General features: G+C 48.1%; 2 protein-coding genes and 1 long non-coding RNA gene across 3 annotated transcripts; 2 read left to right on the plus strand and 1 right to left on the minus strand.

The window, feature by feature from the left end:
• Window positions 1-6,891: 6,891 nt before the first annotated feature.
• On the plus strand, window positions 6,892-13,564 carry LOC309479828 (tumor necrosis factor receptor superfamily member 6-like). Its single transcript, XM_082144024.1, has 9 exons — window positions 6,892-8,167; window positions 8,589-8,703; window positions 9,066-9,197; window positions 9,363-9,477; window positions 10,270-10,349; window positions 10,597-10,709; window positions 10,833-10,848; window positions 11,894-12,008; window positions 12,838-13,564. Exons 1-9 carry the CDS (start codon window positions 8,129-8,131, stop codon window positions 12,971-12,973), a joined length of 861 nt encoding a protein of 286 aa, XP_082000150.1. The 5' UTR covers window positions 6,892-8,128; the 3' UTR covers window positions 12,974-13,564.
• Window positions 13,565-17,321: 3,757 nt separating this feature from the next.
• Window positions 17,322-17,736, plus strand: LOC309479829. The gene is made up of 2 exons (XR_014199445.1): window positions 17,322-17,486; window positions 17,519-17,736. It is a non-coding gene; the product is annotated as an uncharacterized lncRNA (long non-coding RNA).
• Window positions 17,737-19,989: 2,253 nt separating this feature from the next.
• On the minus strand, window positions 19,990-23,098 carry LOC309479826 (uncharacterized protein). Its single transcript, XM_082144022.1, has 2 exons — window positions 21,507-23,098; window positions 19,990-21,265 (listed from the first exon to the last, which is right to left on the minus strand). The coding sequence occupies exons 1-2, from the start codon at window positions 22,405-22,407 to the stop codon at window positions 21,213-21,215; spliced, it is 954 nt and encodes a 317-aa protein (XP_082000148.1). The 5' UTR covers window positions 22,408-23,098; the 3' UTR covers window positions 19,990-21,212.
• Window positions 23,099-23,460: the final 362 nt, after the last annotated feature.

Here is a 23,460-nt window from a genome sequence, read left to right on the forward strand (position 1 = left end):
TTCAATGATGAATAGATGCACTTTTATGATGGATAGATAAACTTTTATGATGGATAAATGCACTTTGACTCAAATTTCACGATTTGATTCGATTTCAAATGAATCGTAATCGGTTACTAACGTAACCTCGGTTCTCTCTAGAAGAGGGAACGAGTATTGCGTAAGTTAGCTTACGCTACGGGTAAAGTCATCTTTTCTCGAGATATGAAGCCAAAAAATTATCCTTAATTTTTATTCATTGTCAACGCAGTGCAGCAGCTAGCAGACCTAGAGCAGGCTACCTATCGCGCTCATTGGCTGCTCCGCGGCAACTGCAGCAGCCTACCAGTGAGCCTGATGCGCCCTCACGCGTCACAGCCCGCCAGAATGGGAGTGGCTTAGCGTATAAAAGGAAGGCTCGGAGGCTGCCACCCTGGTTTTCGTCGACTGAAGCGACAAGAGCTCGTGGCGCGAGCACGGCGGGTTACGCAATACTCGTTCCCTCTTCTAGAGAGAACCGAGGTTACGTTAGTAACCGATTACGTTCTCTTACGAGAGGTTCTCTCGTATTGCGTAAGTTAGCTTACGCTACGGGAACCCCTTGTCAACGCCGTGCGCGCCCAGCATCCACTACATGAGTCCCAGGGGAAACCCGGGGAACACTGATAAGTGGGAAACAGGTGGCCGACAGTTTAATAGTGGGCCAGCACATGTTCATAAGCACACATTAGGGGGTGTAGAGCGGCTCGGCCGGTCTGTACTGACATAACCCTTTCTAGTGCAGCTCAACCAGGAGAGCTAAACCAAGTAAGTAGCCTGCGCACAAAAGTGTGGGCAGGGCATACACACGACTCAGACTGATAGAAGTTTAGCCTGCAGGGCGGGGACTTCCGGGTTATAAAACCTAACAAATGTAGAGGGGGAGGCCCAGCCTGCCGCTGTACAAATGTCATGAATGGAAATCCCGCTGGACCAAGCCCACGATGAGGCCATGCCTCTGGTGGAATGAGCCCGGATGCCCAAGGGGCACTGCAGGTTTCTGGACGCATAAGCTGCCGCAATAGCGTCCACTATCCATCTGGACAGACTGTGTTTCGAGGCGGCGAGACCCTTGGTGCGCCCTCCAAACGAAACGAAAAGCTGCTCCGAGCGCCTGAAAGCGGCGGAGCGCGTGACGTAATTCCTCAGAGCCCTGACAGGGCAGAGGAGGTTACTATCAACCTCGCTGCCGGATGCCGGTAGGGCTGAGAGGGAAATTACCTGTGCTCTGAAAGGAGTGCCCATCACCTTGGGGACGTAACCATGTCTCGGTTTGAGAATGACTATTGAGTCTTTAGGTCCGAACTCAAGACACGCCGCGTTAACTGATAACGCGTGTAAGTCATGTTGTGGTTTAATTCTTTTCAGGGAAATGACTTCAGAGATTTTCGATACCAGAAATATTAGACGTTATTAACAAACAAAGCGGAGTGCCCCTCTGCAGAAAGACCCTGCAGAAAGACCCTGCAGAGAGACGCTCTAGAAAGATTGTCCAGCAAACGTATATACCTACATCCTTCTCCCAAATGTGGTAATACATTCTATAGGTATTTTGAGAAATAGTTTTGTACCATGTGACATTACTGAAATAGAATTCTCTGCTGTAACCACACAGCTCTCAGGTTCCAAAGTTACCCAAAGTCATACTCAACAAACACAAAACTTTACGTACGTACGTCAAAACTCTTAGCGCTAAATCAGCATCACCAGTAGTTATAGAATCCACTCAGGATTAAACAAGTACTGGCAAACACTATCGGGAGCTCCCCCACGCTATTACCAACTACTTGACATTTACAAAGACAATGCATGCAATTATTTCTGATATCAAACATCACTTTTTAAGTTCTTTAAATTTGGAGAAGCCTTTTCTTACCACATCCGGGCCACTGGTGACTAACACATACCTTATTCAAAAGCAAAACTGCTCACCTCAAAGTACAGCGGCCACTGTTGTCTGTGTCAGTCACCAGCGATCCCTTCGTGGCTTCTTCAGCTCCTGAGCCAAGTCCCTTCGTGGTCGCCATTTGTTGTGGTTTAATTCTTTTCAGGGAAATGACTTCAGAGATTTTCGATACCAGAAATATTAGACTTTATTAACAAACAAAGCCGAGTGCCCCTCTGCAGAAAGACCCTGCAGAGAGACGCTCTAGAAAGATTGTCCAGCAAACGTATATACCTACATCCTTCTCCCAAATATGGTAATACATTCTATAGGTATTTTGAGAAATAGTTTTGTACCATGTGACATTACTGAAATAGAATTCTCTGCTGTAACCACACAGCTCTCAGGTTCCAAAGTTACCCAAAGTCATACACAGACAGAAAGGAAATAATAGTGTACAAAAAATAGTTAAATTACTTATTTTCTAAATAATAAAATCTTCAACAGTCACCCACGCGTTTAACTGAAGACAGAGCTATCAGAAAAACGGTTTTGAAAGTGAGATATTTCAGATCCACAGTGTCCAAAGGTTCGAAGGGATAAGCTTTCAGGGCCTCTAGGACCAAAGACAAATCCCAGATCGGAACCGAGGGGGGCCGCGGGGGATTCATCCTCCTGGCTCCTTTAAGGAAGCGGATGATGAATTCATTCCTTCCTAATGCGCGGCCGCGCACCGAGTCGGCGAACGCTGCAATAGCCGCAACATAGACTTTGAGCGTGGAGGGGGACCTGCCCGCGTCCAGCAGCTCCTGAAGGAAGCACAAAACCCACGAAATCCCACACGCTTGTGGGTTTAAATTTTTCCCCGTGCACCACTTGTTAAACACAGACCATTTTGACGCGTAGAGCCGTCTCGTAGAGGGGGCTCTAGACTGCGTGATCGTGTTCCCGAACCCTTTTGGCAAATCAACGAGTATCCGTTGATTCTCCACGCATGCAGAGACCAGCGCTCTGGATGGGGATGCCAGATCGAACCGCGGGCTTGAGAGAGAAGGTCTCTCCTCACCGGGATCGGCCATGGGGCTGAGTCTGCCAGCCGCATTAATTCCGGGAACCATGTCTGGTTCTCCCAGTGCGGGGCTATGAGGAGCACTGAGTGGCGTGTTTCTCTGATCCTCCCGATCACCTGGGGTAACAGCGAGATCGGGGGAAAAGCGTACAGTGGGAGGCTGGGCCAGGCTTGGGCCAGCGCGTCCTCGCTCTTCGAGAAGAATATCGGGTAGTGGGCGTTGTCGTCTGCTTCAAAGAGGTCGACTTTCGCTCTGCCGAACAGGCGCCATAGAAGCTGGACTGTCTGGTGGTGCAGAGACCATTCCCCGGGGGGAACGTTGTCTCTGGACAGTCTGTCTGGGCCGACGTTCAGGTGACCGGGCACATGCGCGGCTCTCAGCGAGCGCAGTGAGCCCTGAGCCCAAACAAGAAGGCGTTCCGCCAGTGCGCAGAGGATTTTGGATCTGATCCCGCCCTGGCGGTTCACGTAGGACACCACTGACATGTTGTCTGTGCGAACTAGTACATGGTGTCCTCGCAGGTATGGGAGAAAATGTTTCAGTGCATTCTCGACCGCTAGCATCTCCAGACAGTTTATGTGAAGGCCTTTCTCCTGGTCTGACCAGAGGCCATAGACAGGTCTGCCCTCGAGAAGCGCTCCCCAACCTAGGTTGGAGGCGTCTGTCGAGATCGTTTTCCGGTGCGAGATAACTCCCATTGTAACTCCCCGTTGGTACCATTCGGCCGCCAGCCAGGGCTGCAGGGCTGAGACGCAGCCCTGATTCACACTGACTCGCGAGCCGCCGGCAATCCACGCTCTGCGGGGCGCTCTCGCTTTCAGCCAGCGCTGAAGCGGGCGCATGCGCAGTAGGCCCAGCTGAAGCACCGCTGCAGCTGAAGCCATGTGGCCCAACATCCTCTGAAATGCTTTCAGGGGGAAGCACCTGCCTTTCTGAAAAGACGCAGCGAGATGTCGAATACGGCGCGCGCGCTGTGTCGACAGTCTGGCCGTCATAGCCACCGAGTCCAGCTCTATTCCCAAAAAAGAGATCGACTGACTGGGTATTAATGAGCTCTTGGTCCAGTTGACAGAGAGACCCAAGCTTTTCAGATGGCTGAGTAGCGCTAGTCTGTGGGATATGAGTTCTTCCTCTGACTGCGCTAGAATCAACCAGTCGTCCAAATAGTTCAGAATTCGCATGCCCTGTGTTCTCAGGGGAGCGAGGGCCGAGTCCATGCACTTCGTGAACGTACGGGGTGCTAAGGACAGGCCGAACGGGAGGACGGTGTATTGATATACCTGACCGTCGAAGGCGAATCTCAAGAATGACCTGTGACGGGGTATAATCTGAATCTGAAAGTATGCGTCTTTCAGATCGAGAGAAATAAACCAGTCCCTCGGGCGGATTTGCGCGAGGATTTGTCTGGTTGTGAGAATTTTGAACGGCCGTCTCATGAGAGCTTTGTTCAAATATCTCAGATCTAATATGGGTCTGAGAGCTCCGTCCTTCTTGGGAACGAGGAAATAGCGGCTGTAAAAGCCCGTCTCGGTCAGAGAAGGATGCACTCGTTCTATTGCCCCCTTGCACAATAGTTTCGCTATTTCTGTATGAAGCAGATGGGCTGCTTCTGTATTCACTCTCGTCTCGGTCCGTGCTCGAAAGCGCGGGGGACGGCGAGCGAACTGCAGCGAATAGCCCCGTTTCACAATGTTCAGCACCCATTCTGACACGCCCGGGATAGCTTCCCACGCTTCCGCATGCATAGCTAGGGGTCGAATGGCCTCTGGGTCCCGGCCGCTGCACTGCGCGGGATAGGGGACACGTAACAGAGGAATTTGCGCGGTGCGCGCGCTGTCGATTCTGGGGAACGGGAGCTCGCTGATAGCGATAACTGGCTGGACAGCACTTAATGACTCGGTCACTTGGGACGGAGAACATTTTGCAGTGAGAAACCCGTGGCGCGAGAGCGGCGTGGGCGTTAATGTGTTTATCAGTAAGCGTGAGCGCTCGTAGGCGGGCACAGGGCTTACATTCGTAATACGGCCAGTGGAGGGGAGCTTTATGTGATCTAACCCCCGAGACAGTTGTGAGACAGAGCGGGCAAAGTGTAGGTGTGGGCACTGGATTGTGGGCACATTTCCTACATTTGACACTCGACCAGCACGTGCCCGCTTTATGAGAGTGTGCTCTGTGGGGTACACAGGGGAGATCGTGCTTGTGTGTAGGGGTGAACACTGGGATGTGGGCACATTTGCTACACTCATAACACCGTCGGCGTGAGCCGGAAAACCAGACTTTATGCTCTTTTTGAGATTTCTCTGGGTCGCCGTGAGAACGGCGTTTGTGTGCAGGCGAGCGAGTTGTGTAACTGACTCGTTGGCTGCGGTGAACACTACTGCATTAGCCTTTTCTAAGGGGACTGGTAGAGGTAACGTTGTGAGTTTCGACGGCGGTCCGGCCGCGGCGGGACCCAACCGTCTTTTCCTCCCTGCACATGCTAGGAGGACTTCGCAGGCTCGGGCTTCAGCGAGATCTTAGGCCGGGGTCCCCGAGAGGGAGGCGGTCTGTGCTGGCTGGATGAGCGCGACCTAGGGCGGCCGCCCTGTCGTTGCTGCGAAGGCGGAGGTCGAGACGAGCGCTGCGTAGAGCTGCGTGCAGGAGGCTGTGCTTGAGAGCGGCCTGCAGCGGAACTCGAGCGGCGAGGCAGGAAGAGGTTCATGGCCTGCGACGCTTTCTGTACCTCCGAAAAACGATCCACGATGCCGCTTACAGCAGGGCCGAAGAGGCCGGTGGGGGAGAGCGGGGCGTTGAGGAAGACGGACCGCTCAGACTCACCCATGTCGGCGAGCGTTAGCCACAGATGGCGCTCGGTGACTGTAAGCGAGGCCATGGATCTCCCGATGGCTTGGGCCGCGGTCTTGGTAGCGCGAAGGGAGAGGTCCGTCGCGCTGCGCAAGTCCGTGAAGGCGGTGTGACTCGGGCCTTTCTCGTCCATTTCGCGGAGGAGATCGGCCTGGAGGATCTAGAGAACCGCCATTGTGTGCAGGGCGGAAGCAGCCTGTCCAGCGGCAGAGAAGGCGCGGCTGACGAGTGCTGACGTAGTCCTGCAGGCTTTTGACGGGAGGGCAGACTTTGAGCGCCATCTCGCGGATGGGGGGCAAAGGTGCGCTGCGACCGCCTGTTCCACCGGGGGAATCTGGGTATATCCCTTCTCCGTGGCTCCGTCCACATGAGAGAGAGTCGAGGAGACTGAGGAGCGGAGTCTCGCGGAGAAAGGAGCGTTCCAGGATTTGGAAAGCTCAGCGTGGAGCTCGGGCAGGAAGGGTGCTGACCTAGAGGCAGGCGCTTGGCGGCGGCCAGGCAGAAAACACCCGTCGATCCTGTTAGGCGCGGGCGCCTTCGGTGGTGACCATTCGAGGCCTAAGTGCTCGACAGCCTTAGTGAGGAGGCGGAGAGGGAGAGAGCGAGGCTCGCGGGAGAGGCTCCGGCGAAAACCTGGCTGGCGCATCAGACTCCGGTGGTCTCTGTGAGCGGCGTTTCTTCTTACGCGGCCCAGAGACAGGCGGAGTGGCAGCATCAGCGTCGAACAAGGCGAGTCGAGCCCGCAGGGTCGACATCGGCAGTTCTTCGCAAAGCTCGCAGCCGCCCGAAGACAAGGCGGTGGCTGCATGGTCACGTCCCAGGCAGAGAGCGCAGACGAGGTGGCGGTCCCTGTCGCTGAGAGGGGCTCGGCACGAGCCGCATGAAATACGAGGCATTTTGAAACAAACGCCTCGGCTCTCGTAGCGTAAGCTAACTTACGCAATACTCGTTCCCTCTTCTAGTGAGAACCGAGGTTACGTTAGTAACCGATTACGTTTTCCACTATAAATAACCTTTTGTGCAATGGTAAGGTTCCATTGAAGTTCTTCATGGGACCATAGTCTAGATGGCAAATCATAATTTAAATTGACTCATTTTCATATTCATACTGTGTGAGCCGCATGGATATTTGTCAGAATGAGAAGTACTGTATGTGTATATTGTCCTCTGGTGCCATCTGCCAGTAACAAAGCAGAAGTAAAACATCCCATAATTCACAGCAGGGGCTCAACCAATAAGAAAATAGCAGAAACTGGGTCGCACAGCTGAGAGTCTGTCTATGAAAGAATGCGCATGGCCAGTGTTCTTTAAGAATACGAACACACAATGTCTCAGAGTTAGACTTCCTGGCTGCTGAGAAACTGTTGTTCAGGTATGAAAGGGTTGATCTGAAATGGCCATCTCGCCTTCCTCTTCCTCCCTCCACCTGCCCCAGATAAGTGTCACCTTCCTCTGTGTGTCTCAGAAAAAAAAAAAGATGCAACATTGTGGTAACACCCAAACAAAGAAGAGCGCTCAATCACGTGCGGTTTCTGCACATAACAACTGCAGATCATGCATATAAAGGTTGGGTAGTATCAGGTACCCCACATTTTTCCTGTCACGGTTAGGTTTAAAGGCAGGTGGATGAATTTAGGGAAAGTAATGGCATCTCAAATTATACTTTAAGTTTGAATACGAGACATTATTCACTAAGGCCTGGGGCCGGTTGCATAAAACTTTTAAGTGAACTATTCCTTTAACTGTTATAGAACTTGCAAAAGTCAGTTAGTGTCAGATGCCTATGAATTAACCATATAAAAATAAAATATAAAATATAAAAAATATTTTTGGTCTACAAATGTCTGCAGTAAGAACGACCTGAAATTTGAATGCAGCTCAATAACGGATGTTTCTTTCTGACACATTTTCTAAGAAAACCACAGTTGAATCGGTTCTTTCGCACAGTTTGTTTCAATGAACCGATTTAAAAAACAAACTTCTAGTGATTCATTTACGTCACGTCGTATTTTGGAAAAACCCCGCGCGCCTTTAGAGTAGAGTACGAGCACAGCAGGTTTACATTGGCCGGTTTTGCTTCAACCGAATGAGAAGATCTGGTTCAAAATAACAATTTGCTCACGAATCGGATACCTCCACAACAATTCCTGGACTCAGTTAAGTTTCTGCAGTCAAGCAATCTGAGAGCACAGATGGCAAGACCACAGTAGTGTAACGTTAGCTGTAGCCTAACGTTACTGCGCGAGCTGTTCATGTAAATAAGTGGAAGGATATCTACAGCTTCTTATTGTTTGCCTGTTACTCTTCAGACATGTATGTTTGCAATCTCATCGCATTTCTGTGTTGTGTGGTAAGTCATGCCTTTTAAACCTTATCTTATTCAATTTATACTGTAACTTAAGTTATAGTCCTAACATTAGCTGAAAAAATATCTTAGCCAACGCCCTACATCGACTATTTACTAGGGGAATACGGAAATGTATGGACTTAGTTTGTCCTATATTTGTTGATTGTATTCTAATCAGTTAAAAATAGCCAATTTAATGCCATTTTGATTGAAAATAGGATAAATTGTATACTAAACATGAGTGGTAAAATAGTAAAAAAAAAAAAAACGTTTCGTTTCACTTTCGATTTGTATAATAAAGCTTTTTGAGGTCGTCACTGGTTTTATAATGGTTAACAAAAGATATTTTTAAAAGAATGTTTCAATAAGAAAACATAACTTTAATTTCCTATTTATCTGTAAAATATATTTTTTCGTGTGTCAGATGTTCCCTGTAGGCTTGACAGAAGGCAGGGTCATGCGCAAGAGACGCGACACGTGCGACCACGGGAACTACACGATTGAGGGGAAAACCAAAACCTGCTGCCTCTGTCCAGTTGGTAAGATCTAAACGTTATATTTTGGTTAGCGAGGTAGACTTTGTGTCTTATTCCACATGAAAGTGTAGCGTTAGGGTCTGGAAAGGGTTCTTTTTTTCTTCTTTTTTTTAGTGATTTTTGTTTTTCAAAACCATTTTTGTTTCCACAGACTGTGGAGTGATATGAGAGACCTGCAAGTAGCGTTGTCATGGGCAACGGAGAAATAAAAAGTTTAGCAGCCAGTAGATATTTTACTCTCATTGACTAATCAGAATCAAGTATTTCAGAGAACCATGTAATTATCTTTATTTAAAAGGAATAAAGACAATAGGATGTTCTCTAGGGTATATGCACACAAATGTATGTATTTGTGTGTGTTACAGGTTACAAGCTCACACGTGACTGCACAGACACAAATCATCCAGATTGTGATCTGTGTGAGTATAACACCACCTATTTGGACTACCCGAACAATGATCGCAATTGCATGCCTTGTAAAATATGCGAAACCAAAGGTAGGTGTTAACATCTTATCCTTGTTAGTTTAACTTTAAGTCAAGTTAATGGTTATTTTGTGCAAATGTTTGTGATTGCTTATTTGATGATGCACTGAGGAAAATCCCATTTAGAGTGGCCATTTTTCTATAAAGTCTAACTTGTGCTTTGTCTCCCTGCTTTAGCAAACATGGATGTGAAAGAGGGATGTTCACCGTACTCCAACACTATCTGCAGGTGTAAGAAGGATCATTACTGTGACCAGGGGGACTACTGCAGGATGTGTAAGCCTTGTGACAAGTATGTAGTCAGCCAAAGACCCTTTTCTCTCTGGACAGAATGACGTGTGTGTGTGTGTGTGTGTGTGTGTGTGTGTGTGTGAAGAAAGTTATATTGTTAGTTTTAATGGAGACCAAAGTTCCTTCTAAAAAGCTGTGTGCAGATGCATACTTATTTTGCTCCCACACAAATCACAAGAAAATCCATGCAGAAGTCAGACTCCGAAATGTGCGGGGGGAAAAGCATGTCCATTTGATTTTCACTGCAAAACTGAAGCTGTGTGTGCTAATTCCTCAGATAATAGCTGCATCCATCCGGATTTCAGTGACTGTGTCCAAAACAAAAAGCCCCGTCTTTTAATTTTCTATTTGTTTATAACTTTTTTTTCCCTCATGATCTCAGCATTTAAAAAAATAATAATCTTAAATCGACAAGACAAAAAAGTAAACACATTAAATCCTGGCAAAATTGTCCTAAATATTTGAATAATAAATATTAGTTTGTTTTTAGTTTCTGTGTAAAATGAATCATGCTTAAAGAGGGAGTCGGTGAGGGCTTCACATTTCTGATACGCAGGGTGTTTCTGCTCAGATGCCTGAAGGATATGCCCAATATACATTTATTTTATAAATTGTTCTTTAATTTATAAAAGGTTTGCTAAGCAAGAGCAAAAGTTAGAGGGAACATTGAAGACCCAGTTCCTTAAAAATCTGAATTTTTGTTTTAGCGTTCAGCATTTCATAAGCTTTATATTTAGAAACATTTCTTTCAGCTCAGTATTCAGTCTTTGTTGTGTTCATGTTTATCCAACAGGTGTGATGAAGTGGAAACAAAATGCACAGAAACCAGCAACACAGTGTGCAAAGATGCCAAAGACACAACGACGTCAAAAGGCATGTATATCCACAAGCTACACACATCCACAGGCATAGCCAAGGGATAATTTGTTAAAATGCTTCTGTTCCAAGTGCTCTTCTCTACACACACACACACACACACACACACACACACACACACACACACACACACACACAGTATAAGATGTGAATGGAAATGTACTTTAAAGCTTATGCAGTATAAACACAAAGTACAGTACAGGGGGTGGTAATGGATAAATATCTATGGTTGCTTCTGTTCCAGGGGTCATTGCAGCTGCTGTTTTGGTTCCGTCACTCATCATCATAATCTGCCTGGTTCTCTTTTATTTGTGGAAACAAAAAAAGGACAAAAAGAGTATAGACACAGGGCCTGAGGTAAGTTATCTTTTTTTAAGTGTTCATGGCACCCTTGTGTTACGGTGGAACTGCATATTAGTGTGTGTGTGTATTTCAAAACATTTGTGTCTGATTGTTTGTCTTCCTTTTTTTCCCATATAGGCAGAACAGCTGAAAGGCAAGTGTGCTTGTACTTTTCATCTACATCAAATATATAAATATATGTATGTATGTATGTATATATATAATATATATATAATATTTCCCTTTCGTTTATGGGAAATATGTTAATCAACTTCTAATTATCATTTGGTCCTAAACTTGCCCCTTCTGGGTGGTTAATTCAAGTTTAATTATTTAATTCAAGCTACTTGCACTGGATTTTAAGTTTTAGAACATTTTTAGCTATTTAATTGTTTATTCAATGTTTATCTTTGAAAATGACAAAATCACACAAATCAATTTTAGCAAACTATACTGTCTTAAATTATGGTAACGGGATTGCAAATCCTCGCATTAAAGGTGTCATGGCATGAGAAATCAAATTTGCTCTTTGTACCATTAAAATATCTTGCAAGTTTCAAACGCCCCCCTCTTTTTAAACTTTCTTTTTAAGCATTTATTTTACCAAGCTGTGGGATCTGTGACATCATATCATACGGGCAAATACATTTTGCATATGACTGCCTCTAATGCAAGATATTGACGAATCATCGATATCATCGCACCACATGCTATGCCCACTGCCATTCAGTCGCTTAACGGCTGACTGCTTTCTACTCCAGACACGAGTGTTGCATCAATTATAATCGTCCATTATAATCACTGCACTGTATACAATAAATACAGTATACAGATGCCTGTTCTCTGACATACTCCACACGCCCGAGTCTGCTGACAACAGGTCAAATGGAAGCGTAAACAACACGTCCTGTTTAAACAGCTTGTTTGCGTCTCTCTGACATCTGTGTGGGGTCCCGGATCACATCGGAGGATTTTGTTTGTTTACTCACTTATCTTACTCGCGTGCAATAACGAGTGATACTTTTTCCTATGCAATGACATAAGCCAATCATAACAGTATGTGTGTGCGCGCAAAAACACTTAATTAACATTATAAGTGAACCTGAAGGAACAGGCTTTGATGATGCACTGAGGAAAAGCCAATTCAGAGTGGCCATTTTTCTATAAAGTCTAACTTGTGCTTTGTCTCCCTGCTTTAGCAAACATGGATGTGAAAGAGGGATGTTCACCGTACTCCAACACTATCTGCAGGTGTAAGAAGGATCATTACTGTGACCAGGGGGACTACTGCAGGATGTGTAAGCCTTGTGACAAGTATGTAGTCAGCCAAAGACCCTTTTCTCTCTGGACAGAATGACGTGTGTGTGTGTGTGTGTGTGTGTGTGTGTGTGTGTGTGTGTGTGTGTGTGTGTGTGTGTGTGTGTGTGTGTGAAGAAAGTTATATTGTTAGTTTTAATGGAGACCAAAGTTCCTTCTAAAAAGCTGTGTGCAGATGCATACTTATTTTGCTCCCACACAAATCACAAGAAAATCCATGCAGAAGTCAGACTCCGAAATGTGCGGGGGGAAAAGCATGTCCATTTGATTTTCACTGCAAAACTGAAGCTGTGTGTGCTAATTCCTCAGATAATAGCTGCATCCATCCGGATTTCAGTGACTGTGTCCAAAACAAAAAGCCCCGTCTTTTAATTTTCTATTTGTTTATAACTTTTTTTTCCCTCATGATCTCAGCATTTAAAAAAATAATAATCTTAAATCGACAAGACAAAAAAAGTAAACACATTAAATCCTGGCAAAATTGTCCTAAATATTTGAATAATAAATATTAGTTTGTTTTTAGTTTCTGTGTAAAATGAATCATGCTTAAAGAGGGAGTCGGTGAGGGCTTCACATTTCTGATACGCAGGGTGTTTCTGCTCAGATGCCTGAAGGATATGCCCAATATACATTTATTTTATAAATTGTTCTTTAATTTATAAAAGGTTTGCTAAGCAAGAGCAAAAGTTAGAGGGAACATTGAAGACCCAGTTCCTTAAAAATCTGAATTTTTGTTTTAGCGTTCAGCATTTCATAAGCTTTATATTTAGAAACATTTCTTTCAGCTCAGTATTCAGTCTTTGTTGTGTTCATGTTTATCCAACAGGTGTGATGAAGTGGAAACAAAATGCACAGAAACCAGCAACACAGTGTGCAAAGATGCCAAAGACACAACGACGTCAAAAGGCATGTGGGTCAAAGACGAAAAGGGGGTTTCAAGCATCAAAAAAATAAAAGTGTAAAACTGCTTTAAATGTATTCTTTTTCACATACATTAGAATATATCCTGTTTAACTTTATATTTTTCTGAGCAAAAAATAATTACCACCATACATTTTTACTGTGATTTTACTGAAGACACCCACTAAAATGTAATTCAGTGTAACAATATTTTTATTGCAAAAAAATCTTATCAGACATTTTTAGAAAAACTCTAATTTGATAACATATTATAGGATTCTATTTAAAGATCACAGTGCAGCTCCCAAATAATAATTATTTGTAATTTAAAATCTTTACACTTCGCCAATATCCTTTAAACCATTAGGTTTTACCCATTTGTCAGCAAGAAGTTTTTGTAAGGAATTGAAAATCAATTAAAATCTAATAAAATTTTGTAGGAGCACATATTGTTTTACATATTTTAATAAGTACAGCTCAGAAAAAGAATATTGTTTAATTTTTACATAAATATATCTGTTACACCGAATGACCATGGTTTGTTACTCTGAATGACATTTTGATAAAAATTGAGAAAATGTTGTCATTGTTCCTATTATTGCAATGTTTTGAATATTATTCTGTATCATTAAATTCCTGAGCAAATCACAGAAGCAGATGCTGAAAAGAATAACCATTTTATTCCACAATGCATATCATATTCATGTAAAAATGAACTGAACTGGTGGTAATACTGTATAATCAGCATATCTAATTTCATTGAGAACTTGAAACTTGAAGGACAAACACACATAGTTCACCCAAAGAAAAAATGTACCCCGTGATTTACTCACCCTCAAGCCTAGGTGTATATGACATTCTTCTTTCAGACGAACACAATCGGAGTCAGGCTATATTAAAAAATGTCCTGGCTCTTCCAAGCGTCATAATGGCAGTGAATGGCCGTTTATGTTTTGAAGTCCATAAAAAAAAACATCCATCCATCATAAAAGTGCATCTATTCATGATTAAAGAACCCCTTGTCAACGCCGTGCGCACCCAGCATCCACTACATGAGTCCCAGGGGAAACCCGGGGAACACTGATAAGTGGGAAACAGGTGGCCGACAGTTTAATAGTGGGCCAGCACATGTTCATAAGCACACATTAGGGGGTGTAGAGCGGCTCGGCCGGTCTGTACTGACATAACCCTTTCTAGTGCAGCTCAACCAGGAGAGCTAAACCGAGTAAGTAGCCCGCGCACAAAAGTGTGGGCAGGGCATACACACGACTCAGACTGATAGAAGTTTAGCCTGCAGGGCGGGGACTTCCAGGTTATAAAACCTAACAAATGTAGAGGGGGAGGCCCAGCCTGCCGCTGTCCAAATGTCATGAATGGAAATTCCGCTGGACCAAGCCCACGATGAGGCCATGCCTCTGGTGGAATGAGCCCGGATGCCCAAGGGGCACTGCAGGTTTCTGGACGCATAAGCTGCCGCAATAGCGTCCACTATCCATCTGGACAGACTGTGTTTCGAGGCGGCGAGACCCTTGGTGCGCCCTCCAAACGAAACGAAAAGCTGCTCCGAGCGCCTGAAAGCGGCGGAGTGCGTGACGTAATTCCTCAGAACCCTGACAGGGCAGAGGTTACTATCAACCAGACATGGGGACTTGTGACTTGGTGACTTGGACTCGAGTCGACTCGAGTCTCTATTTTTATGACTTGTGACTTGACTTGACAAAAAATTAAATACTTGAGACTTGACTCGGACTTGGAAGTTAAAGACTCGGGACTTGACTTGACTTGAGACACGATGACTTGAATGACTTGAGTGTTAATCACATCATGTTTTCAGTTTGAATATAAAATAAATAAATAATTTTAAAAAATCAAGTTGATTACCCAGCTGGAGCGCAGGCTGAGAATAGCGTTGTCATGACTGGATCATGAAACTATCATCAGTCATGCCCTCTCGTAGGGGAGAACGGGGTAATGTGAGACATCGGGTAATGTGAGACACCCCCTATATCTAGGCAATGGAACACAATTGTGGTCATATGACCATTATGTTTTCAAGCCCCTTCCATTTCCCCTTGGCCATGAAGGAGAGGACCTCATGGTGCTGTCGTAAGCATGTTTTTTCCACAAAAATATTTTTTTTGCATGTAAAAGTAAATTTTCTTGCTGTCAACTTAAAGCTGCCGTCGGCAACATTTTTTTTATCATATTCAGTGTAATCGACACTATAATCCGACAGAACAACATAAATAAGGTGGTTTTAGAAAAAAACCCGAGCTTCTAACTCCACCTGGAGCGTGTTATTTGTTTTGCAAAAATCCAGGGCTCCCGCTTCATCAGGTCCAATCAGCGCAGGGGGGTGTGAGATCTGACTGTCAATCACAGGTCGTGCACACGCCACAGATCCCCCCTCACTCGCGCACATTAATATCACATGCACACGCCACGCCTGAAGTTCGCCTGGAGATTGCATGACGCGTGATGGCGGAGAGAAAATCTACTAACAAGCTTCCAATTCCTCGGTTATTGCTATCTATGGATAGATTAGCCAGGGCAGCCTACCTCCGAGTCCATGGTGTTGATAGATGCTGAAGAGACGGACGCGTTCACAGAAAATCAGGTACACACGCACAGTGACGCACTGACGAGCACGACCTCGATGGGAGGGTGCTCGCTGGTAGTGGGGAGGGGCATGAGAGTTGTAAACATTCAAAATTTTGGCTAATCGACCCAATCTGCCAGACTTGCCGACGGCAGCTTTAATCAACTGTTGTGCCAAAGCAAATTGATTCAGGTAAAAAAAACTTATATCATACATGTTGATGAACTACCAACATATAAAACCATGTGATGATGCTAGCTGAAGATAAGCCTGAATTGCTAAGAGAGATAGTTTTTTTCTAAAATGTGGCGGTGGGGTAAAGTGAGACAAATGCTGTGGGGTAAAGTGAGACATGAGGCACAAGTTAAGTTTAGTCTTAAACATATTTTAATGTAATATTACATGACATATGTTTTATTTTTAATGTCATAAACATAGTAGGAAAGCCATCATGCCAAGGTAATACACCAGGAAGAAAACCTGGGGCAAAACACCCCTCGAGGAGATGGAGAGTGCAGCCGCTGAGGTCAAGGAAGGAAAGAAGTCTATAAGAGCAGCTGCAAGGGAGAGAAATAAAAGAAGGGGGAAGTAAAATCAGTAGCCTGGGGTGCACTAGCTTAGGCAAAGAGGTGGAGCACCTTCTCCGTCTCACCTTGTCCGAATGGAGCGTTTGTCCCCTCCTCGACAAAACCCCCAAGGTCCGTTTTAGGACCGAGGTCGCTCCGACAGGAGCTCCGCACTCTCCCTGGGAGCCTGCTAGGGAGTAAAGTCAGCATGGGAATCTCGTCCATCTGCAACCTCACGGACACTGTCCGTTTTGTTTTCGGAGGAGGACCTTCCTCCACCGCTTTTTCTCCAGGGGTGTCTCAAGCCCCTGGAGTCGCTTCGCCGTTTACCCAGACCGACTGTTCGACATGCATACGTTTTACCTTTGGGATCAACCGAGAAGCCCCGGACGGTGAACCGCGATGCGCAGGCTCCCTACACACGGGTCTCGCTCCACTTGGGCCTAGGCTCGAGACAACACGGCCACTCGTAGGGCGCATGAGGAACCATCCACCGGGGGCAGGGGCAGGGTGCTTTCAAAGCGGGGGGAGGCGCAGGGCAAAGTTTGGCTCTTAAGAAATGCCAGGGGGGCCCCAACTAATCCAAGCCTCCCGACGCGCCCTCGGCCACCTTTGCAGACATCCGTTTCAGACGGGCCATCTGAGTCTCCCGAGGTCAACGCGCAAATCGGGGAGGAGCAAGCTGCTCCATCCCCAGGCGCGTCCGAAGCTCCAATCGACCGGGCACCCCGACTTGACGGCCCGAAAGAGAGGGTGCGCTCCTCTGGGCCCCAGGCAACCCGGAGGCGCCTGTTTTCCATTACCTAGTCCGATAAGAGTGTCGTCTCCCTCCTCTACAACACCCCGTGCGTCCGTGGTTGCTCCAGCAGGAGCGCCAGCAGGTGTACGGATCTGACTTTGACCGGAAATGACCCACCCTCCCTGGGGCTGGCCCGGGAGGTCTGCGAGCATGGAGCTCTTCTTCAAATACAAGATATTTTTGGACATTTTTACAAGGAGGAATATCCTCCAGTGTGTCTTTCACCCCTAGCTCACCCAGGACGGTGCATGTTCACCGGTGTGCACGGCCTGGCACCGAGGGACTGGGTGTCCAAACCAGACTCTATTTACTGGAAGTCTCGCCCACACAAAGTGCACTTTCCCTGGGCTGGGTCAGGCTGTTTCCCCACCCGGTCTGACCACCACGGTTCTCTGGTCCATGTTCCTTGTCCGAGCGGAGCATTGTCCCTCCTCCACAAAGTTATTTGTTTTATGGACTCAATGTTGACAATTTAAAACATTTCAAACACTGTTGGCAGAAGTGAAAAATAAATAATTTTATGAAGTTACAATTTTGTTTGATTCCATGATGTATTTTACTGAACATGAGTCAAATCCAAATTATTGTAATTTACTGACAGTTAGGCTACAGTACTTATATCTTGTCTTTTCACTTTATTAAGATCAGATTCTGCAGGTAAAATTACAATAATAAGGTGACTTGACTTGGACTTGGCTTGACCTACTACAGGACTTGACTTGACTTGACTTGACATAGCCTGTGACTTGACTTGACTTGACTTGCCCAAGAAAAAAATACTTGGGACTTACTTGAGACTTGAAGGTTAAGACTTGAGACTTACTTGAGACTTGCACATGTGTGACTTGGTCCCATCTCTGCTATCAACCTCGCTGCCGGATGCCGGTAGGGCTGAGAGGGAAATGACCTGTGCTCTGAAAGGAGTGCCCATCACCTTGGGGACGTAACCATGTCTCGGTTTGAGAATGACTATTGAGTCATTAGGTCCGAACTCAAGACACGCCGCGTTAACTGATAACGCGTGTAAGTCACCCACGCGTTTAACTGAAGAGAGAGCTATCAGAAAAACGGTTTTGAAAGTGAGGTATTTCAGATCCACAGTGTCCAAAGGTTCGAAGGGATAAGCTTTCAGGGCCTCTAGGACCAAAGACAAATCCCAGATCGGAACCGAGGGGGGCCGCGGGGGATTCCTCCTCCTGGCTCCTTTAAGGAAGCGGATGATGAATTCATTCCTTCCTAATGCGCGGCCGCACGCCGAGTCGGCGAACGCTGCAATAGCCGCAACATAGACTTTGAGCGTGGAGGGGGACCTGCCCGCGTCCAGCAGTTCCTGAAGGAAGCACAAAACCCACGAAATCCCACACGCTTGTGGGTTTAAATTTTTCCCCGTGCACAACTTGTTAAACACAGACCATTTTGACGCGTAGAGCCGTCTCGTAGAGGGGGCTCTAGACTGCGTGATCGTGTTCACGACCCCTTTTGGCAAATCAACGAGTATCCGTTGATTCTCCACGCATGCAGAGACCAGCGCTCTGGATGGGGATGCCAGATCGAACCGCAGGCTTGAGAGAGAAGGTCTCTCCTCACCGGGATCGGCCATGGGGCTGAGTCTGCCAGCCGCATTAATTCCGGGAACCATGTCTGGTTCTCCCAGTGCGGGGCTATGAGGAGCACTAAGTGGCGCGTTTCTCTGATCCTCCCGATCACCTGGGGTAACAGCGAGATCGGGGGAAAAGCGTACAGCGGGAGGCTGGGCCAGGCTTGGGCCAGCGCGTCCTCGCTCTTCTAGAAGAATATCGGGCAGTGGGCATTGTCGTCTGCTGCAAAGAGTTCGACTTTCGCTCTGCCGAACAGGCGCCATAGAAGCTGGACTGTCTGGTGGTGCAGAGACCATTCCCCGGGGGGAACGTTGTCTCTGGACAGTCTGTCTGGGCCGACGTTCAGGTGACCGGGCACATGCGCGGCTCTCAGCGAGCGCAGTGAGCCCTGAGCCCAAACGAGGAGGCGTTCCGCCAGTGCGCAGAGGATTTTGGATCTGATCCCGCCCTGACGGTTCACGTAGGACACCACTGACATGTTGTCTGTGCGAACTAGTACATGGTGTCCTCGCAGGTATGGGAGAAAAAGTTTCAGTGCATTCTCGACCGCTAGCATCTCCAGACAGTTTAAGTGAAGGCATTTCTCCTGGTCTGACCAGAGGCCATAGACAGGTCTGCCCTCGAGAAGCGCTCCCCAACCTAGGTTGGAGGCGTCTGTCGAGATCGTTTTCCGGTGCGAGATAACTCCCATTGTAACTCCCCGTTGGTACCATTCGGCCGCCAGCCAGGGCTGCAGGGCTGAGACGCAGCCCTGATTCACACTGACTCGCGAGCCGCCGGCAATCCACGCTCTGCGGGGCGCTCTCGCTTTCAGCCAGCGCTGAAGCGGGCGCATGCGCAGTAGGCCCAGCTGAAGCACCGCTGCAGCTGAAGCCATGTGGCCCAACATCCTCTGAAATGCTTTCAGGGGGAAGCACCTGCCTTTCTGAAAAGACGCGGCGAGATGTCGAATACGGCGCGCGCGCTGTGTCGACAGTCTGGCCGTCATAGCCACTGAGTCCAGCTCTATTCCCAAAAAAGAGATCGACTGACTGGGTATTAATGAGCTCTTGGTCCAGTTGACGGAGAGACCCAAGCTTTTCAGATGGCTGAGTAGCGCTAGTCTGTGGGATATGAGTTCTTCCTCTGACTGCGCTAGAATCAACCAGTCGTCCAAATAGTTCAGAATTCGCATGCCCTGTGTTCTCAGGGGAGCGAGGGCCGAGTCCATGCACTTCGTGAACGTACGGGGTGCTAAGGACAGGCCGAACGGGAGGACGGTGTATTGATATACCTGACCGTCGAAGGCGAATCTCAAGAATGGCCTGTAACGGGGTATAATCTGAATCTGAAAGTATGCGTCTTTCAGATCGAGAGAAATAAACCAGTCCCTCGGGCCGATTTGCGCGAGGATTTGTCTGGTTGTGAGCATTTTGAACGGCCGTCTCATGAGAGCTTTGTTCAAATATCTCAGATCTGATATGGGTCTGAGAGCTCCGTCCTTCTTGGGAACGAGGAAATAGCGGCTGTAAGCCCGTCTCGGTCAGAGAAGGATGCACTCGTTCTATTGCCCCCTTGCACAATAGTTTCGCTATTTCTGTATGAAGCAGATGGGCTGCTTCTGTATTCACTCTCGTCTCGGTCCGTGCTCGAAAGCGCGGGGGACGGCGAGCGAACTGCAGCGAATAGCCCCGTTTCACAATGTTCAGCACCCATTCTGACACGCCCGGGATAGCTTCCCACGCTTCCGCATGCATAGCTAGGGGTCGAATGGCCTCTGGGTCCCGGCCGCTGCACTGCGCGGGATAGGGGACACGTAACAGAGGAATTTGCGCGGTGCGCGCGCTGTCGATTCTGGGGAACGGGAGCTCGCTGATAGTGATAACTGGCTGGACAGCACTTAATGACTCGGTCACTTGGGACGGAGAACATTTTGCAGTGAGAAACCCGTGGCGCGAGAGCGGCGTGGGCTTTAATGTGTTTATCAGTAAGCGTGAGCGCTCGTAGGCGGGCACAGGGCTTACATTCGTAACACGGCCAGTGGAGGGGAGCTTTATGTGATCTAACCCCCGAGACAGTTGTGAGACAGAGCGGGCAAAGTGTAGGTGTGGGCACTGGATCGTGGGCACATTTCCTACATTTGACACTCGAGCGGTGCGTGCCCGCTTTATGAGAGTGTGCTCTGTGGGGTACACAGGGGAGATCGTGCTTGTGTGTAGGGGTGAACACTGGGATGTGGGCACATTTGCTACACTCATAACACCGTCGGCGTGAGCCGGAAAACCAGACTTTATGCTCTTTTTGAGATTTCTCTGGGTCGCCGTGAGAACGGCGTTTGTGTGCAGGCGAGCGAGTTGTGTAACTGACTCGTTGGCTGCGGTGAACACTACTGCAGTAGCCTTTTCTAACGGGACTGGCAGAGGTAACGTTGTGAGTTTCGACGGCGGTCCGGCCGCGGCGGGACCCAACCGTCTTTTCCTCCCTGCGCATGCTAGGAGGACTTCGCAGGCTCAGGCTTCAGCGAGATCTTAGGCCGGGGTCCCCGAGAGGGAGGCGGTCTGTGCTGGCTGGATGAGCGCGACCTAGAGCGGCCGCCCTGTCGTTGCTGTGAAGGCGGAGGTCGAGACGAGCGCTGCGTAGAGCTGCGTGCAGGAGGCTGTGCTTGAGAGCGGCCTGCAGCGGAACTTGAGCGGCGAGGCAGGAAGAGGTTCATGGCCTGCGACGCTTTCTGTACCTCCGAAAAATGATCCACGATGCCGCTTACAGCAGGGCCGAAGAGGCCGGTGGGGGAGAGCGGGGCGTTGAGGAAGACGGACCGCTCAGACTCACCCATGTCGGCGAGCGTTAGCCACAGATGGCACTCGGTGACTGTAAGCGAGGCCATGGATCTCCCGATGGCTTGGGCCGCGGTCTTGGTAGCGCGAAGGGAGAGGTCCGTCGCGCTGCGCAAGTCCGTGAAGGCGGTGTGACTCGGGCCTTTCTCGTCCATTTCGCGGAGGAGATCGGCCTGGAGGATCTAGAGAACCGCCATTGTGTGCAGGGCGGAAGCAGCCTGTCCAGCGGCAGAGAAGGCGCGGCTGACGAGTGCTGACGTAGTCCTGCAGGCTTTTGACGGGAGGGCAGACTTTGAGCGCCATCTCGCGGATGGGGGGCAAAGGTGCGCTGCGACCGCCTGTTCCACCGGGGGAATCTGGGTATATCCCTTCTCCGCGGCTCCGTCCACGTGAGAGAGAGTCAAGGAGACTGAGGAGCGGAGTCTCGCAGAGAAAGGAGCGTTCCAGGATTTGGAAAGCTCAGCGTGGAGCTCGGGCAGGAAGGGTGCTGACCTAGAGGCAGGCGCTTGGCGGCGGCTAGGCAGAAAACACCCGTCGAGCCTGTTAGGCGCGGGCGCCTTCGGTGGTGACCATTCGAGGCCTAAGTGCTCGACAGCCTGAGTGAGGAGGCGGAGAAGCTCGTCGTCCACACTGGCGCGAGCCCGGCCAGATTCCTGGGTCGAAGAGGAGGTGGAGCGGTGAGATCCGGACCACTCTTCGCTGTCCGAAGCCAGGATAGAGCAGCTGTCGATGATGGTGTCCTCATCCGCTTCATCCCCTGAGGCGACGGCAGTGCGGGCAGGAGCCGGCAGCTGCGCGTCGGGAAGCGGGGGCGGAGAGGGAGAGAGCGAGGCTCGCGGGAGAGGCTCCGGCGAAAACCTGGCTGGCGCATCAGACTCCGGTGGTCTCTGTGAGCGGCGTTTCTTCTTACGCGGCCCAGAGACAGGCGGAGTGGCAGCATCAGCGTCGAACAAGGCGAGTCGAGCCCGCAGGGTCGACATCGGCAGTTCTTCGCAAAGCTCGCAGCCGCCCGAAGACAAGGCGGTGGCTGCATGGTCACGTCCCAGGCAGAGAGCGCAGACGAGGTGGCGGTCCCTGTCGCTGAGAGGGGCTCGGCACGAGCCGCATGAAATACGAGGCATTTTGAAACAAACGCCTCGGCTCTCGTAGCGTAAGCTAACTTACGCAATACTCGTTCCCTCTTCTAGAGAGAACCGAGGTTACGTTAGTAACCGATTACGTTTTCCACAATAAAGAACCTTTTGTGCAATGGAAAGGTTCCATTGAAGTTCTTTATGGGACCATAGTCTAGATGGCAAATCATAATTTAAATTGACTAATTTTCATATTCATACTGTGTGAGCCGCATGGATATTTGTCAGAATTAGAAGTACTGTATGTGTATATTGTCCTCTGGTGCCATCTGCCAGTAACAAAGCAGAAGTAAAACATCCCATAATTCACAGCAGGGGCTCAACCAATAAGAAAATAGCAGAAACTGGGTCGCACAGCTGAGAGTCTGTCTATGAAAGAATGCGCATGGCCAGTGTTCTTTAAGAATACGAACACACAATGTCTCAGAGTTAGACTTCCTGGCTGCTGAGAAACTGTTGTTCAGGTATGAAAGGGTTGATCTGAAATGGCCATCTCGCCTTCCTCTTCCTCCCTCCACCTGCCCCAGATAAGTGTCACCTTCCTCTGTGTGTCTCAGAAAAAAAAGATGATGCAACATTGTGGTAACACCCAAACAAAGATGAGCGCTCAATCACGTGCGGTTTCTGCACATAACAACTGCAGGTCATGCATATAAAGGTTGGGTAGTATCAGTATCAGGTACCCCACATTTTTCCTGTCACGGTTAGGTTTAAAGGCAGGTGGATGAATTTAGGGAAAGTAATGGCATCTCAAATTATACTTTAGGTTTGAATACGAGACATTATTCACTAAGGCCTGGGGCCGGTTGCATAAAACTTTTAAGTGAACTATTCCTTTAACTGTTGTTTTATAGAACTTGCAAAAGTCAGTTAGTGTCAGATGCCTATGAATTAACCATATAAAAATAAAATATTAAATATTAAAAATATTTTTGGTCTACAAATGTCTGCAGTAAGAACGACCTGAAATTTGAATGCAGCTCAATAACGGATGTTTCTTTCTGACACATTTTCTAAGAAAACCACAGCTGAATCGGTTCT

The sequence above is a fragment of the Leuciscus leuciscus genome, assembly GCF_965113295.1.
Source record: "Leuciscus leuciscus genome assembly, chromosome: 17".
Taxonomy (NCBI): domain Eukaryota; kingdom Metazoa; phylum Chordata; class Actinopteri; order Cypriniformes; family Leuciscidae; genus Leuciscus; species Leuciscus leuciscus.